Here is a 16,403-nt window from a genome sequence, read left to right on the forward strand (position 1 = left end):
ATGTTGTTAGTAGTCAGTCGTGAATTCGTTTCTCTGAAATCTTAACATTGTATGAGAGTAGACTGATTGATTGTGCCTGAATTACTAGACCTTTATTCTTATCATTTTTCAATATGTGGTGTTCACGTGTGACCCATTACGTGGTGGTTCCATACCTTTTATAATAAAAACCCCACATTTACTTGGCTATGCAAGATGTTAAGTTAATGACAAATTGACAATATCAGTATTACTAATTAATAGTGTGTCACTCAAAATTTTCTCAAAAATTTTCTGTCTTCTCTGTTTACACTATTGGTCAATGCTTTTAATTAGGAGCTACTGTTTGTTTGAGATATTTATAACATTATGTCGACGAGTCACTTCCATCGTAAAAAGATATATTAATGCAAAAGCTAATATAGAGTAGAATATATAGAATTATAGGACCAAAGGTAGGAAAAAAAAACATTACATTGGCCACATGGTTGGAATTATGATCCCATCAGCACCTAAAATATCCGTAGAACAGCTTTAAGACAAACTAGACAAAAACCATCGACTTGGAAAAGAGATAGCGTATCTCTTTCGTCTTCGCTCGCCATGACTTTTTGGTTTCTCACCCTATTCTATTCTATTCTGCGCTGAGCAGAGCCTCCTAAAATCACCCACCCACACCACCATGCTCCTCATTAATAATGACTCTTTTGACAAGGAGAAGAAATTGTATTTAAGGGATATAATATTATTTTGTTATTTTTAAATAATTACGTTTTATTATGTGCAATAAGAATTTCATATGGTAGAACGTCATTGAATAACGATAACAAAATAACAATATTCTCGTGACTTGCAAATTTTTTTTCTTAAAAAGGGCATTTATGCCACCGCTTAATACGTTTTTAATTGCTGTCTTCTAGTTAGGGTTTTGGAAATCGATGGACCCACTTTGGTTTGTTTGTATCTAACTAATCTGGGTTGATTTAATTAATTGCATTTAAGACTTGACCAAAAATTAATTGCATTTAAGTTTGCAACGTTTGGTTGCATGGGCACCAGCTGTCCAACAAAATGCAGGGTTTCTTTTGGTTTTGGGATGCAGTTAAGAAGATTTGTCTTTGGTGATCCCGAGTTAATACATGGCTAATACTTGTCAAAACCAGAGACATTCAAGGCTAAATACATGTCAAAACTAGGGCATGCATTGGCTCAGTTTTTGTGACTTCTGTGGCTTTGTCTTCAACGAGAATGCACAACACACGTTTGGGTTTCAGAATTGAGGTGGAAGCATCCACCACATTTGCATTTATCCATGTAGCAAAAAAGTTATCTTTTTGCATTTGCATCCAAACTTTAAAAAGAATAAAAATTGGATTTGGATTCTAGTTAGTAAGGGATAAGATCAAATAGATCACATATGTTCATTATTCTAGGGCTAGTCCTTTTAGTCATGTTTTTGGCCGGGTTGGAAAAGTGTGCAACGACTATTATACGTACTGTACGATAATTGTTGGTGATTTAATCAAGAATTCAAAGTTATTTATAATAATTATTAGCAATTTGATCAACAGTTCAAAGTTGTTTACGAACGTTTCAAATAAGTATGATTAGTATTTAACAGACAAAGCAAAATGGTTATAGAGGCCATGCGTGGATAATCTCGGATGTTTATAGAACAGAAGAGAAGGTGGCCAAGAGGAGGTTAGTGAAGAAGGCATCTTGGGGGTCACGTGGCAAACATGTTTTTACATGCAACCATACGCTACCGGCCACAGATAGGACGGACCCAAACATGAAACCCGCTAGCGGGCTCTTTGGTGCTGTTGCACAAAACGACAAAGCCTTGATAAAATCCAAGGGATAACTCTAACACAGCTTTCTCAGCAAAAAAATAAAAATATCTAATACATATATATTTTTTAAACATCAATCTTTGAAGTGACATCAATGCCCTCCTAGATTTTCTTTATGCATACTCCCACTTGCATACGTTTTTCCACACGAGACTTTGACTTACTGTAAATGGTTTTACTTTTTCATTTCACTTTTAACCCACAAGTTAGTTTAATCCCAATTAGTGTCACATAAGAGAGAGAGAGAGAGAGAGAGAGAGAGAGAGAGAGGGAGTCCAATTATTTATTTATAAAGATTTTGTAATAAAAGTAATAGATTTGGGGGGAGAGAGAGAGAGAGAGAGAGAGAGAGGAAACGAAGTTGCTTTAATTACCGAAGGTTAATTTTCTTATCACAGTGCTTAGATTTTATTTTAAAGCATACTCATCTTCTTTATTTTCATTTTAAATTATCTATATAATCCTGAAAAACATCGTCCCATCTTTGTCTATTTGGAATACACAAATAATTTTTTTATAGAGAAAAAAAGCTTTTTATTTGAATTTTACAAATATGAGATGCGCATGTGGAATTTCATCCAAGGCATAGTAGTCTTGTCTATTTCTTTTTTCTTTTTTTTGGGTAAAAAGTCTTGTCTAATTCTTTTAATTGGAGATAGCTCTTTATGGTATACCAAGCTATTTAATAAGTGTATTTATTTGTCGTAACGTGATATAGTGCGTCGACATAAAATTCACGGAACGCTAATACAATAATAATAGAACTGCTTGATAAAATTTTCGAAGTCAAGGCCAAGCCTTTTCTTTTATGAGAACTTATTTGTTAATTAGTGTGATGGGCTTTTATTAATAGCAAGCCCTCTTACGATAAAAATAATGGGAAATTATTTCAATGAAACTTGTATATACAAAAACTGTTTTGCAAACCATACCAATGCTCTCAAACTCCACAACTATAAATATTTTCCATGATATATACAAAGCAGTTTCGATTGCTAACATGCATAGAAGATTTGTCTGGGAAGAGACGTATCAATCAACTTTTATTACAAAAATGAAGTACGAGGGCCGATTCTTGTCTTATATATATACATATATACACACACACACACACACTTTTGTTGTGTATATATTCCCACGTTTTCTGCATCTTTTATTTTGCACCTCATCAATATTCTCCAGAACTTTATTTTTAGCTAGAACTAGTACAAATGTTTCAATACAATATTAGATCCATTGACGACAAACTTAACACAACCACAAAACCAACAAAGGACTAAACAGTAGGTGATGATTTTGCCAGGGGAAAAAAGAAGAAAAAACAATTGAGGATATCATGTCAACAACATGTACCCAAGTTCATGCTGATTTTGAAATTTTAAAGTTTTAACTAATAATGCACAAATTAAGGAAATTTTAATAATTGGTTTTAAGGCAAAGACAAAACTACGAGGAGAATCACTTTGGGATTCCTAGTCCTATCATAAAAAAGATCTTTAGAAGCTATGGAAAAACATAAGTTAGAATATCAAATATGAGAATAGTTGAAATTATGTACGAAGTTAGCAAGAACATCCGTAATGAAATTTATTTCTCTAAAAATATACCAAAAATTAATAATTCGAACTTGGAACTCAGATATTGTATGCATATAAAATTGTATGAGAATCACGGTAATAATTTGGGGAGAGGCATAATTGGTAGGAAGTCAGACAAACCAAATCCTAATTAAATTGTAGTTGGCATGGCACTCAAGTTCATCCGTACTAAGTGCTTTCCGGAATGAGGTTTAGGGAGATTTTAGTAAATTTATTACCAGTATCCACTTAGAAAAAGTTTATAATAAATACAAAATCTACTACTCTAAACAGTATGAACACAGATACAGCTCCCAACAAGTGTAGTAAAATTAATTTTATTTGCATTTATTAAAATAATAATAATAATAATAATAATAAGAAAAAAAAACTGCAAATATTTCCACTTTAAATAGTCATGGATAAACTTGTGCTAGCATGTCTCAAAAGTGGAGTGTGTGTTTGGTACTAGCTAGCTTGGTGTGCTCCCCTGTTTCATCTCTCTCTCTCTCTCTCTCTCTCTCTCTCTCTCTGTGTCTCTCTCTCCAATTATTATTATTTTTTACTTCTCAAAGACCACTCCTTTTTAAAAATCAGCTCTCTCTCAGCAGTAGAAAAACCCACCCTCAAGATGCGCCTCTCTTTCTCTCTCATCCAACTCTTTGAAGCTTCGTTTTGGTCTTCCTGCTCATGAACTCAATATCTGGAGATTGGTGGAGTGTCCAGAATGGATTTTGGGGGGATGGGTTTGGAGGGTTTGGTGGGCCCTGAAGGTGGAGCAACAGGAGCAGCTCATTCTCTGGCCTCAGACCCTGAGACCAAACCAAAGGGTCATGCCCCAAATGTTCCTCATGGATCTGGCTCTGTCAAGCAGCAAAGATCTTGGCCTGCTGAAGATGACTGGAGGACCTCAAAAATGCCCAAAAATGATGACTTGCCTGCTCCCAAGACAATGCCATTACAATATCAGGGCACTCCTCTGCTGAGATCTAATTCTCTGCTTCCTGCTGATACTCACAGACAGGAGCAGATGCTCAGCTTTTCTAACAACAAATCAGAAGTCACTTTTCTCAGCAAAGATGGAATGTTGGAGAGAACCATCCAAGGCCCAGACTTTGCCTACTACCAGCGCACCCCAGCTCTCACTCCCTCTGCTTATACTAGGAATGCAGCAGGTACTAATTTCATTTATGTGTCCTTTTTAATTTTTAATTTTTTTATATTTGGGTGGTGAGCTGGTTGGTCAATGATGGTCATGGATTTTATGAGATGGGGTTTGGGGAAATGTGAATGTAGAGCAGAAATTTTAGGCACATTTTTGTGCAAAGATGGGTTTTTGCTAATATTGTTGGTGAGTCTTTTCATAGGGCATTTAGTAGAAATTTTCGGTTTTGAGGTCTTGTCAAGAAAGAAAGGTGGAATTTTCTCCCTCATAGAAACTGCCATTTTTGCTTTGGTTTTTGGTAACGTCTTCAACAGTTCAAAGATTGATAGAAACAAATGGGGAAAGGGTGGGAAGGAAAAAGGAAAATATTGGGACTAGGAGATAAGACTTGTTTGGGCCAGTTTTTATTTTTTATTTTTTATTTTTTTTGGCCTTTAAATGTAACTATGCTTCAGACAAGTCATTGTGTTTCTCATGTTTCAGCTTATGGTTCTGGAAGCATAAATCCGAGCATGCATGGGCCTTTTGCTGGGGTTAGAGGACCATTTACTCCGTCTCAGTGGATTGAGCTAGAGCACCAGGCCTTGATCTACAAGTACATGACTTCAAATGTGCCTGTGCCATCTAATTTACTGATACCTCTCAAGAAATCCCTCTATCCTTATGGCTTGTCGGGTTCTACAGGAAATTTAGCTCCCAACTCATGTAAGCTTCTTTTATAAATGCTCAATAATCTCAGTTAGAAATACGTCTGTGTTGAAATTTAACTTTTTGTACATTTGATGAGGCAGTTGCTGTTTTTTTATTTCTTAAAATACTATTTGTTTGTACAGTTTACTGTTCAGAGCATGGAATTTCCAATTTTATGTTGTTATGCTGAACAGATTATCTTTGTTAGAAAGTTTTGTCCACGATAGTGTTTGCAATTAGAAAGTAATGCTGGGTTTGATTCAGAAGTCATGTTCTTCTTGTTTTACCCTTTTGTCTGATTTGTCTTTTCTTCAATGTATATATATGTTGGGATTTTACTTTGATACAGTAGCGTGGGGCTCTTACCATCTGGGATTTTCTGGCAACACTGATCCTGAACCTGGGAGGTGTCGTCGAACGGATGGGAAGAAATGGCGGTGCTCAAGAGATGCTGTTGCAGACCAGAAGTATTGTGAAAGGCACATAAACAGGGGCCGCCATCGTTCAAGAAAGCCTGTGGAAGGCCAGCCTGGCCAGGCCGCCTCTGGGACCAGTAATTCAAAGGGGGTGCCCATGACTTCGTCTATGTCAACGCCGGTGATGCCAAGCACCGGCACATCCAATAATGTCGCAACCATGCAGAACCAGTTCAAAAGTTTGCAGCCTGCTGGTGCAGCCAATCCTTCAGCAGATGCCTTTGTCAACAGGTGAAAATTAGATGCACTACAGCTTCCTTATCTGTTTTAGTTATCATCCAGGCTTTATAATATGATTTTGATTTCAAACTGTTATGCACACTGCCTTTTTCCTTTACTTTATTGTAGACCCCATCATTCCATCTTTACTTTGGTGATGGTGACTAGTCTTACTAGTTTGGATTATTGAATTAAGACCTTTATCGTTGAAACTGTATGTAATTATGTGCATATTTCCTAGTGGTATGCCTAGTTTATTCATCTACTTTTACTTTATGCACTTTCTTAAACATTTTCTAATCAACGAGAAGGTGTGTTGCAGGATGCAAGATCCTCGGGGCCTTTCTGTGATGTCTGCTTCTACCATCAAGCCGAAAGCCAGTGATTCGAGGTTTAACATGCCGAAACAAGAAATCCCAGTGGAAGAATCTTCTCAATCAGAGTTTGGACTTGTTTCTACTGATTCACTTCTCAACCCTTCACATAGGAACTCTTACATTTCTAAAGACTTTGGTGGTTCTTTCCTAGATTTCAGTGATCAGGAAGCCCAAGACCAACATCCGCTTCGGCAGTTCATTGATGATTGGCCTAAGGACCAGTCCAGTCACTCGGTCAGTACTTGGCCTGATGAAATAAAATCAGACTGGACTCAGCTCTCAATGTCAATCCCTATGACATCCTCGGAGTTCTCATCGTCCTCTTCCTCACCCACGCAAGAGAAACGTGCACTCTCACCATTGAGGCTATCCAGAGAGTTTGAGCCAGCCCAAATGAATTTGGGAGCGAGCAATGAGCTTAGTGAATCAAGCCAGAAGACAAATTGGATACCTATCTCTTATGGAAATTCAATGGGGGGTCCTTTAGGAGAGGTCCTGACCAACACCACTAGCAGTGGCAAGATGTGCAATAACTCAGTATCGCCGCTTAACCTCATAAATGAAGGGTGGGACGGCAGCCCTCAGTTGGGATCCTCCCCAACCGGTGTCTTGCAGAAGTCAACTTTCTGTTCGCTTTCAAACAGTAGTTCAGGGAGCAGCCCAAGAGGTGAGAACAAGAAGAATCTTGATGGGGCAAGCATATATGATGATGTGCTAGGTTCAACCTTTGCAAGTTCCTCAGTTCCATCCCTGTAAAATTTGCAAAGCTCCAAACTGGAGGAGAGACTAGACATGAACTTGGCATAACCATTTGTGATCTTTTTTAATTTCTCTCTTTTCTTGTTTCCTTATCCTTTGTTCATTTTCTTCTTCTTCTTCTTCTTCCTGGGTTTACAAACTAGAGACATGGTGATCCTAATTTGCATAGATGTTGGCCACTTTGGCTAGTGTGGATTTGTGGGTATCCATAGTTCTTTCTTTATGAATTTTATAAGTAATTTATGCTTTGTTAATATGTCACCTTATCTCCTAACATTTATTTTACAGGTTCCATATGCGTAACTGATCATTCAAAACTATCAAAAAAGTTGCATTATTGGTAGGGTCTCTGAGAGGGCAGCATATCTTTTGCAGGATTGTGAGATGTACATTTTCAAGTGAGGAGGATCTGTCTAGCCCCTAAAAACAGTGGGGACAAAGCAGGTCAATGATGGTAGGGAAACTTCTACCATCATAATATAAGAGATACCTTCCAAAACACATATTGATCATTGAAGTGTATTGGCCGTCTCTTTATAGGGCCCCCTCCCCTTGACAGAGCCTCTTCCAACCTCCTCTCTGGCTGGTGGATTTTGCACTTGCAGCAGCAAATATGCATGATTGTGATCAGAAATAGTAAATTAGGTTTGGAAGCTCCCTGGCCTCAAGACAAGAGGCACTCTTGTGGGCTGTCAACCCAACATCCAACACTCTAGTGTGTTTAGTTTGTGTAGAGTTAAAACCACTTGGCCATGGGCCAGGGTTTAGGGTGGCCCTACCACCTCTGAGCCTGACCCGGATTTGCACATGTTTGGCCCTAGCCTAGTCCGGCTTCTTATTGTTCTGGACAGGCTAGTCTTAAAACCATGGCTGCATGAAGTCAAGGATTCATAAAAAATAATGTTGTGATGGGATGGGATGGGACCAGGGCTAACAATGGACCACCCTTTGGGTTTATAGCCACATACAAGTTGAACTTGATTTATCCAAGTGGGTGTTTCAGATGGCGATTTTGGTCACTGGTCAACCTGGCATTGTAGGAGCATCTTTTTTTTTTTTTTTTTTTTGGGTGAACAAGGGAGGGGTAAGAACACCCAACAATCAAAGAAACTAAACAACACAAATCATACGAGGTTTAGATAACCCTAGCAGGTCATCCACCGACACAGAACCAAGTCAATTAGGAGCCTCATCAAGCATATACAAACCCAGATCCAAGTTATGACTCCAACTAGCTAATCTGTCTGCAACAATGTTCTTCTCCCTATAAATATGATAAATCTCATAGCTCTCAAACTTGTTTAGGATCCCCACACAACTGGACACCAAAGCAGCAAAAGGATGAAGGAGGAGAAGATTGTGTGGTTGGATTAGCTGAATTGCAATAGCAGAATCCATCTCAATGATGAGTTTAGACATTCTACTATCAGCATCAAGCTTCAAACCAAAGAGCAGACCCCAAAGTTTAGCTTCCAGCACCTGGCCTATCCCTAAATTAATAGCAAAACCACCATTCCACTCTCCAAGTGAATTTCAAAGGACCCCTCCAAGCAAGAAAAACCTGTGTTTTCAGTGGCATTGAAGGAGCATCTTGACTAGTGTTATCCACAGTCTAATTACGAATGACAATTTTTAACATGACAAGATAGCATGATTAAAAATTAACATAAAATTTATCGAATTTGAGTACGTATAGAAGGATTCCAATCAAATTCGGATCGACTAACATAACCTAAAAATGACCTTTCAATCCGTTACAACTCAACACGTCAAACTTGTACAGGTAAATTGATTTAAATTTCAATAATATCACAGTTAACTTTTTACCATTAAATTATTTTTTGGCTTGCACAAATACCACATGTAGTTACAGTGGAGAGCAGTTTTACTACGTGAAAAATAAAATTTACAATGATTCGGCTTTATTATGTTGTCTGGAAATTCATTCTCCTTCACCATGATTGGGAATTACCACCCACTTGGTGCTATTCTAGTTCCCAATATCTTCCTTTAAGAATTTCAGGTTTCAGATATGTAAAATGTCAAAATACACTTTCGTTTGTTTGACTACTGCACTGGCCCAATTGGTATATCATCGTTCATCACAGTGACAACTGCCACGATATTCCACTCTTTACTGGCATGAATGCATCCAAAACAGTACGAGACAACAACTTGTGCCTCTTTTTTATAGACAAGGCCCTTGCTAGCACTAGCGGCCCGCCTTCAATCTGGGCGAATCGACAAAACTGCCTCATCGGAATTTAATTTTGACAGAAAAAATAATGCAAACGGTCTAGAACTGAATCAATGTAAATCGATTCGGACCGTCCACTTGTATTTTATAAAGGCTTTTTATCACAAATGGTCCTTAACGTTTACAAAATTATCACAAATGGTCTTTAAGGTTTTTTTGTGACATTAATAGTCCTTAACGTTAGGGATTTTTATCACAAATGGTCCCTGCCGTTAGAAATTCTGTTAAGTGTATGATGTGGAAGATAAGTGGAGCCCATATGTCCAATCACATAGTGACATGTGGATCAAATAAATAAATAAATATTTTTTTAATGAAAATCCATTTAGCCTCTCTCTCTCTCTCTCTCTCTTTTTCTCTCTGCCTTCTCTCTCTCTCCGCCCCAAAGATACCTGCAACTTCCACAGGCAGGGTATAGTCATGGACATCCTCTTAAGGCTCTCTGTCAAGACCCTCTTCAACTGCAGGTGCGTGTGCAAGGCGTGGCTTTTTATAATCTCTGACCCTCAGTTTACTCATCCCCATGCTTCAAGATCACCCTTTGGCATCTTGATCGAGACCTTCCTCCCTCCCCCTCTAACAAAACCAATGGAACTTTATTTTACCCATCTGGAAGTAGAAGCATGTGCTGCTCCTGGTTCAGATTGCAGCTCGAGGAAATAACGTTTTCTCCCGGAAATATTCTACAGCCAGTTGACGCCGCCATGCCCGAATTTCGCTTGATAAACTCATGTAATGGTCTGCTTTGTTTTGGAGCTAATGAAGGCTTTCTCCTGTTTGTGTGCAACCCTGTTTTGGGGGAGTACATCACCATTCCACCTGCTAATAGAAACGACAAGTGGCTTATTGTTGGACTTGGTTTTTGCATTGGGACCAATGTGTACAAGGTGTTTGAACAACCCGGACACTGAGGCTGAGATTTACACCATTGGCGCAGGAGGAGCATGGAGAAGCATTGGACCCCCTCCTCCTGGGGATTTTAATAACTTATTGTTCAATAATTTTCTTCATGGAGCTGTTCATTGGATTCCCTATGGTGGTAGAAGTACAAGTTCCCAGGTTATACAATCTTTTGACTTTGAAAGAGAACAATTTCGGCCATTATCACTACCTAGTTTGCTAGCAAAGAATGAATTTCTGTATAGTTTGACATTGGAAGTGCTAGGCGGAAACAAAATAGAATTTTTATTTTAAAAAATTATTTATTTATTTATTTTTTCATCCACATGTCACAATGTGATTGGATATGTGGACTCCACTTATCTTCCACATCATACACTTAACAGAATTTCTAACGGCAGGGACCATTTGTGATAAAAAGTTATAACGTTAAGGACTATTCATGTTACAAAAAAACCTCAAGGACTATGCGTGATAATTTTGTAAACGTTAAGAACCATTTGTGATAAAATGCCTTTTATAAAACTTATAGATTTGGATTAACAAGGTTGGAAAAAATACAAAATAAAAACTTAAACTGGGTTTAGGCCCAAAATCCCCAAACCAAATCAATGATTTTTGTTAAACCGAACAAAACCAAATCATTTAACTAAAGCAGAAGAAAGATAATAGAATTGAAACAACTGGAGAATTGGGGGCTCATATTCTATGGGTGTTCAGGCGTCTGTCATACTAGTACCCAATTGCAAAATTACAAATAAGCATTCAGACTTCTTTATAATCATAGCCAAACCCAGGTCACCTTTTAATTCCAAAAACCCCATATTCTTATCACAAATTTAATTAAAAAAATTAAAAACAAAAGGAGAAAAATAAATTGATTGATTTAAAAAAAAAAAAAGAAAAAAAAAGAAGAGAAAGGCTCAGACACGCACAAACACTGTCATCAAGTAGCAAAGCATCCGTACATAATACGAATACTATGCCAATGGTTGGTCCATGTATATATAAATATATACTCAGAATCGAGAAATGTTTTCATCTTCATCGCCTTCTTCAATTTGCAAAACCCAAAAAAATAAAAAAATAAAGTCCTGGAAATTTGTAAAAATCAATGGCTGGGAAAAGAGAAAGCCGCAAACCATCGGAACGACACCGTTCTACAGGGCGACGGGAGTAGAGATAAAGAGGCGGCGAGGCTGTGGCTCTGGTTGTATGAGCGAAGGGAAGCCCTAGCGTTGGGAACTTGGGAGAGAGAATTGACTTGTTAATATAGACATTTCAAAATGACGTTACTATCCCTCGACCAACTGGGCCCAAATTAAAACTGACCAGCTTGTTTCTTTTGTCTTGGGCTTAAATTTAGATAGGCACAGCACAGCATGCTTTGATTTCTTATTTTGTATTTGTTTTTTAGTATTATATTATTTGTTAATTTCACAGATAAACCCAAAAATTATTGCTGTTTTTTCAAATTCAATATATAGACTATTGATGATTTAAAACTCATATACAAAATCGTATAAATATATTGAAATGGAAAATACTTCACTCCTTATCATGTAAGTAGGAACTCTTACATTTCTATTAATAACAATATGACATGTGTGCATAAGTTTTTCTTTTTGTGTTTTTAATGAATTATTTTTGCATATGTGTCAAACTGTTATTTGCATGAATGGAAAGAGGCAAGCAATATCCTACCCTTCAATTCTACATATACGGTTTTTTTTTTCCACATTAAATTTAGGCTTTTTATCACAAATGGTCCTTAACGTTTACGATTTTATCACGAATGGTCTTTGAAGTTTTTTTGTGACACTAATAGTCCTTAACGTTAGTGCTTTTTATCACAAATGGTCCCTCCGTTAAAAATTCTGTTAAGTGTAATAAGTAGAGCCCATATGTCCAATCACATTGTGACATGTGGATTAAATAAATAAAGAAATAATTTTTTTTATTTATTTTTTTTATGAAAATCCATTCTCTCTCTGTCTCTCTCCCCTCACCTCTGCCCTTTCTCCTCCCTGTGCTCTCCCTCTCCCTCTATTTTTTTTCCTTGCCTCTACAGCTCGACCACCCCATGCCCACCCACCCCTCTCCCTCTGTATATTTTGTAAAATAATCACTTGCACAAGGTAGTTTCACATTTCCTTTTACACAAATATTTATTCAAACAACTTAAAATAATTAAAAACAGAGGGGGAGAGTAGAGGAGGAGAGAAAATACAGTGGGAGAGGGTAGGGGAGTTGGGCGTGGGTTGCAGCTTGCGGGTGGCTGTGTTAAAAAAATAGAGACCAATAAAAGAATCCCAAAGACCATTTTTTCTTGCAGGTGGCAGGCAATGGGCAAGAAAAAAACAAAGGGGGATTGTGGGTTATGATTTATATACCACTATACAAAGATGGAGAAAGATATATGGGTTATATTATTGGACCCGAATGGAGAGTGAGGATGGAGAGAGGGGGAGAGAGATGGAGTAGAGGAAGGGGGATGAAAAGTTGTAGAAAAAAAAAAGGAATTTTCATATAAAAAAAATTATTTAATTATTTTTTGCATCCACATGTCATAATGTGATTGGACATATGGACTCCACTTGTCTTCCACATCATACACTTAACAGAATTTTTAATGGAGGGACCATTTGTGATAAAAAGTCCTAACGTTAAGGACTATTAGTGTCACAAAAAAACCTCAAAGACCATTCGTGATAAAATCTTAAACGTTAAGGACTATTTGTGATAAAAAAGCCTTAAATTTATGTAGAATATTGCTCGAGGAATGAATATTATGGTACCCCGATTTAACTATATAATTTCCACAAGAGGACCAAGGCCAGATTACATGATTCGGTTGATCTGTCATACAGATAGGAATTCGGCGAATCATGTTAGCTGTTTCCACATCCATAAAATAAACCACATCATCGAGTCTCCAGGTGGCCCAAACTCAAGAAGCCCAATGCCCCGCCGATGCCTGCATGAAATCGCATACAGGAAAATATATGTCCTTCAAAATATGAAACCGTAAGGCATCAGGATTATGAATGGCTCTCCAGACACAACCCCCTTCTTTTTCATGTTCCCAGAGAACCTCATTGAGATGACCGATAACCAAGCAAGGCCAGCATACTTTTCATGTTTTCTCAAATGTCTTCATTAGACAATGACCATAATGTCACATAACAGTGATTAAATACCAAAATTAATTTCTCATTGGCTCAAGTCTCTTCATCTTATCACGTCCAATTCCTTACATTTGACTCCAAAAGAATTAATGTCATTGTTGTAACCATTTTTCTGTTAGGTTATTAGTCGTGGTCTTGCCTCCAACCCTGAATTCTGCATGTAGAGAAAATTCTACCCATGTGTAATTAGTAAGTAGGGTAGTTCTTGGAAAGTTCATAATGATCGCTTTCATGGTTGATAATGAAGGATTTTATATCAAAGCCTGCATACTTTTCTTGGTCTCTCAACTAGCTAAGCTACCCACCTTATACAAAGACTTGTAAAACTTATCAAACACGTTCTTTTTTTTTTCCTATCAAATGATAGGAATATAATTGATACAAGTTAAAAGACTCGATTACAATAACCACACAGGTAATCAATCACTTGAAACTCATATGTAGACTCCAATAAGACCTAATACATATTTTAATGGGAATACAAAAAATAATAACGGCTACGATACACTCATATCAATAAAGATAAAAGATAATCATGATTATGGTACTCCCCCCGGTGGAATACAAAAGATTATTCAACACGTTCATGCTCTAGTTTCGTACTGATTTTGAAGTGATGATTAGAAGGGAATTTGAACTTGCTTGCTTATCTGTGCATGTGTCTATTTGACTCTGTTTTGGCTTTCAATTTCGACTAGGCCTGGGTGGAAACTATAACTTTTTAACCGCCTCTAAATATGCTGTGCGTTAGTTTTCGGTTAGTTAAGTCTAAGTTAAAAATTGACTGTGTAAAGAGAAGTCACACTGTGCTAGGTGTACCATACATCGGGACCTGAGGCAAAATTTGTACTATGGATCAACAACTTTCCTAATGTTGTACTAGGTTTAGATTTGGTAACTTCCCAATTCTCTTTTTTATCTTTTTCTGGCACTTTTACAACGGATTAAAATGTCAGCAACAGAGTTACATTATTATAATTGAGTTAATTACAATTAGATATCAAATTCGTGAAGACAACTTGAGACATTTTCCAACCAAGTAAAGACAACCAAAACTATACCAAAAACTAGTTGCTCCAAATTCTCCTTGATACAACATTGATTGTGTTATTCTTACCTGATTCCAGTCGCGCACTTCGTTTACTCCAAATTAATTTTTCTTTTTTTTTTCCTGTTCAAGATTTAATCAAAATACACCGAGTTAAATCAGATTTTCTTAAAATTTAACGGTCCGATATGCACAATCTAACTAACCGTAACCGTATCCTATAAGGATTTGGATTGAGAAATATATGATCTTAGAGCCTGCAGCTTTGAATAGATTTACTGTTGTGATCGCATGCTTAGTACAGGGATTGTATCTACATAGCAGTGTTTCCTAAAACTGCTACACAAGTTATTAATGAATACCCCATCCCACTCTACCAACTCAATAATTCCCCATTGAATTCGTCAACTCAAACCGCATTATTTTTCGTACCACACGCTCACACTCTTCAACTCCCACAACAAACTGGTTTTCTTTCCTTTCCTTAATAATCATAATCTCATCTTGCATTCGTTTTAAATTCGAATCATCTTCCTCTTCACGTTATTCTTGCTTGCCCTTTTTAGGTATCTCTGCAGTTAAACATCGCCAAGTACATGAAAAGATCCCCTTAACCCTCCTCCCAAATCCAATTTCTCTAAACAAAACAAGCCCCCAAAGAAGAAAACAGAGCACCAAAGATGAGCCACAGAAAAGTTCATTCACAAGGGAGCGTACCCTTTTCATGGGAGGCCATGCCCGGCGTCTCCAAGGTCACAAATCAAGACTGCCCTACAGATTTTGGGGTTGGTGCCCTTAACTGCCTCTCTGCAGAAGAAGACTCTGGAGATAGCCCCAATAAGTTGGTGAACAATCCTGAGATAAAGATTCCTCTGCCTCCATGCCCATTATTGAAGGCTCCGAGTAGAAGTAGTTCGACGAAGGGGTTTAGATGGCATGTAGAAGCAGACCCCTTTCTTCTGGCTTACAAAGAGTGCACCAAAAGTACAAGCACTTTGAATAATAATTCAGGTAAGCTGCCTGGCATTGAGAATAATAAGAAAGGTTTCGGTGCAATTGGGTGTAAAGTCAGGAAGAGCAGGTTCAATATGTTTTCTTGCAAGAATTCATGCGATGTGAGAGAGGATAATTTTGTAAAGCTGTCTCAGCTTCCTGCTCTTCCGAGAGACACAAGTGGCTCAACCAGATGAAAATTGATGATGGGTGTTTCTTTGTTTCCACAAAAGATGTAGTTAGCTGCCAATATGTCTTATGTTCTTAACTTTGGTAATATATACGGTTAATTAGTGATGCTAATTTCATGGGATTTTTTATTATTACAAATTTGATTTCTTCTTTTCTTTATATGGCCTTAGGTTTGCTGCATGATCTGAAGATAATGGATTGAATTGCTTGCTTCTTTGTTCAATCTTTTGTTCTGATTGCTACATGTTAGTGTTCATAGATCAAGTCTTTTATGGATATTGTCAAACATTATGTTTGAGTTTATGTTTTCTTCTTTCAGACCACATGTTCTTTGGTCTTTGCAAAGCCTATCAGCAAAGGCTGCTCGAACATTTATTAAAGTTGTTGAGGATTCTCCTGTGTCTAGTCATGGAGGTTAATTTCCAACAACCTGTCATACATTTTTCTTCCCTTGCCTTTGCTAATTCTTAACATTACCATAATGTTGATTTGATTTTATCACTATCTTGTGATTATTGGGATTTGATTCAATCTCCAAGATTATATCACTTTCTTCATCCTTACTTCTCTTTATTTGGCTGTTTGATTCATGATTTAGTTAGATTTGTAATCTCTGAATCTTTATTCAAGGGTCTAAAATCACACACCTATCATAAATATAAAATTCTAACTTAATTTCATCGGTAGATTTAAGTAATCACGAAATGGGAAAGATAAGAATATAATTGTA

At 37.2% G+C, this 16,403-nt stretch overlaps 2 protein-coding genes across 3 annotated transcripts; both read left to right on the forward strand.

The window, feature by feature from the left end:
* On the forward strand, positions 3,735 to 7,351 carry LOC18773412 (growth-regulating factor 1). 2 transcript variants are annotated; one of them, XM_020567217.1, is made up of 4 exons: positions 3,735 to 4,584; positions 5,058 to 5,279; positions 5,617 to 5,971; positions 6,282 to 7,351. In XM_020567217.1, the coding sequence occupies exons 1-4, from the start codon at positions 4,137 to 4,139 to the stop codon at positions 7,090 to 7,092; spliced, it is 1,836 nt and encodes a 611-aa protein (XP_020422806.1). In that variant the 5' UTR covers positions 3,735 to 4,136; the 3' UTR covers positions 7,093 to 7,351. The 2 variants fall into 2 exon arrangements, with proteins under 2 accessions (XP_020422806.1, XP_007208030.1); XM_007207968.2 differs by having other exon boundaries at positions 3,736 to 4,584; positions 5,614 to 5,971.
* On the forward strand, positions 14,591 to 15,931 carry LOC18772093. Its single transcript, XM_007205961.2, has one exon. It carries the CDS (start codon positions 15,169 to 15,171, stop codon positions 15,676 to 15,678), a length of 510 nt encoding a protein of 169 aa, XP_007206023.1. The 5' UTR covers positions 14,591 to 15,168; the 3' UTR covers positions 15,679 to 15,931.

Source organism: Prunus persica, chromosome G6 (genome assembly GCF_000346465.2).
Source record: "Prunus persica cultivar Lovell chromosome G6, Prunus_persica_NCBIv2, whole genome shotgun sequence".
Taxonomy (NCBI): domain Eukaryota; kingdom Viridiplantae; phylum Streptophyta; class Magnoliopsida; order Rosales; family Rosaceae; genus Prunus; species Prunus persica.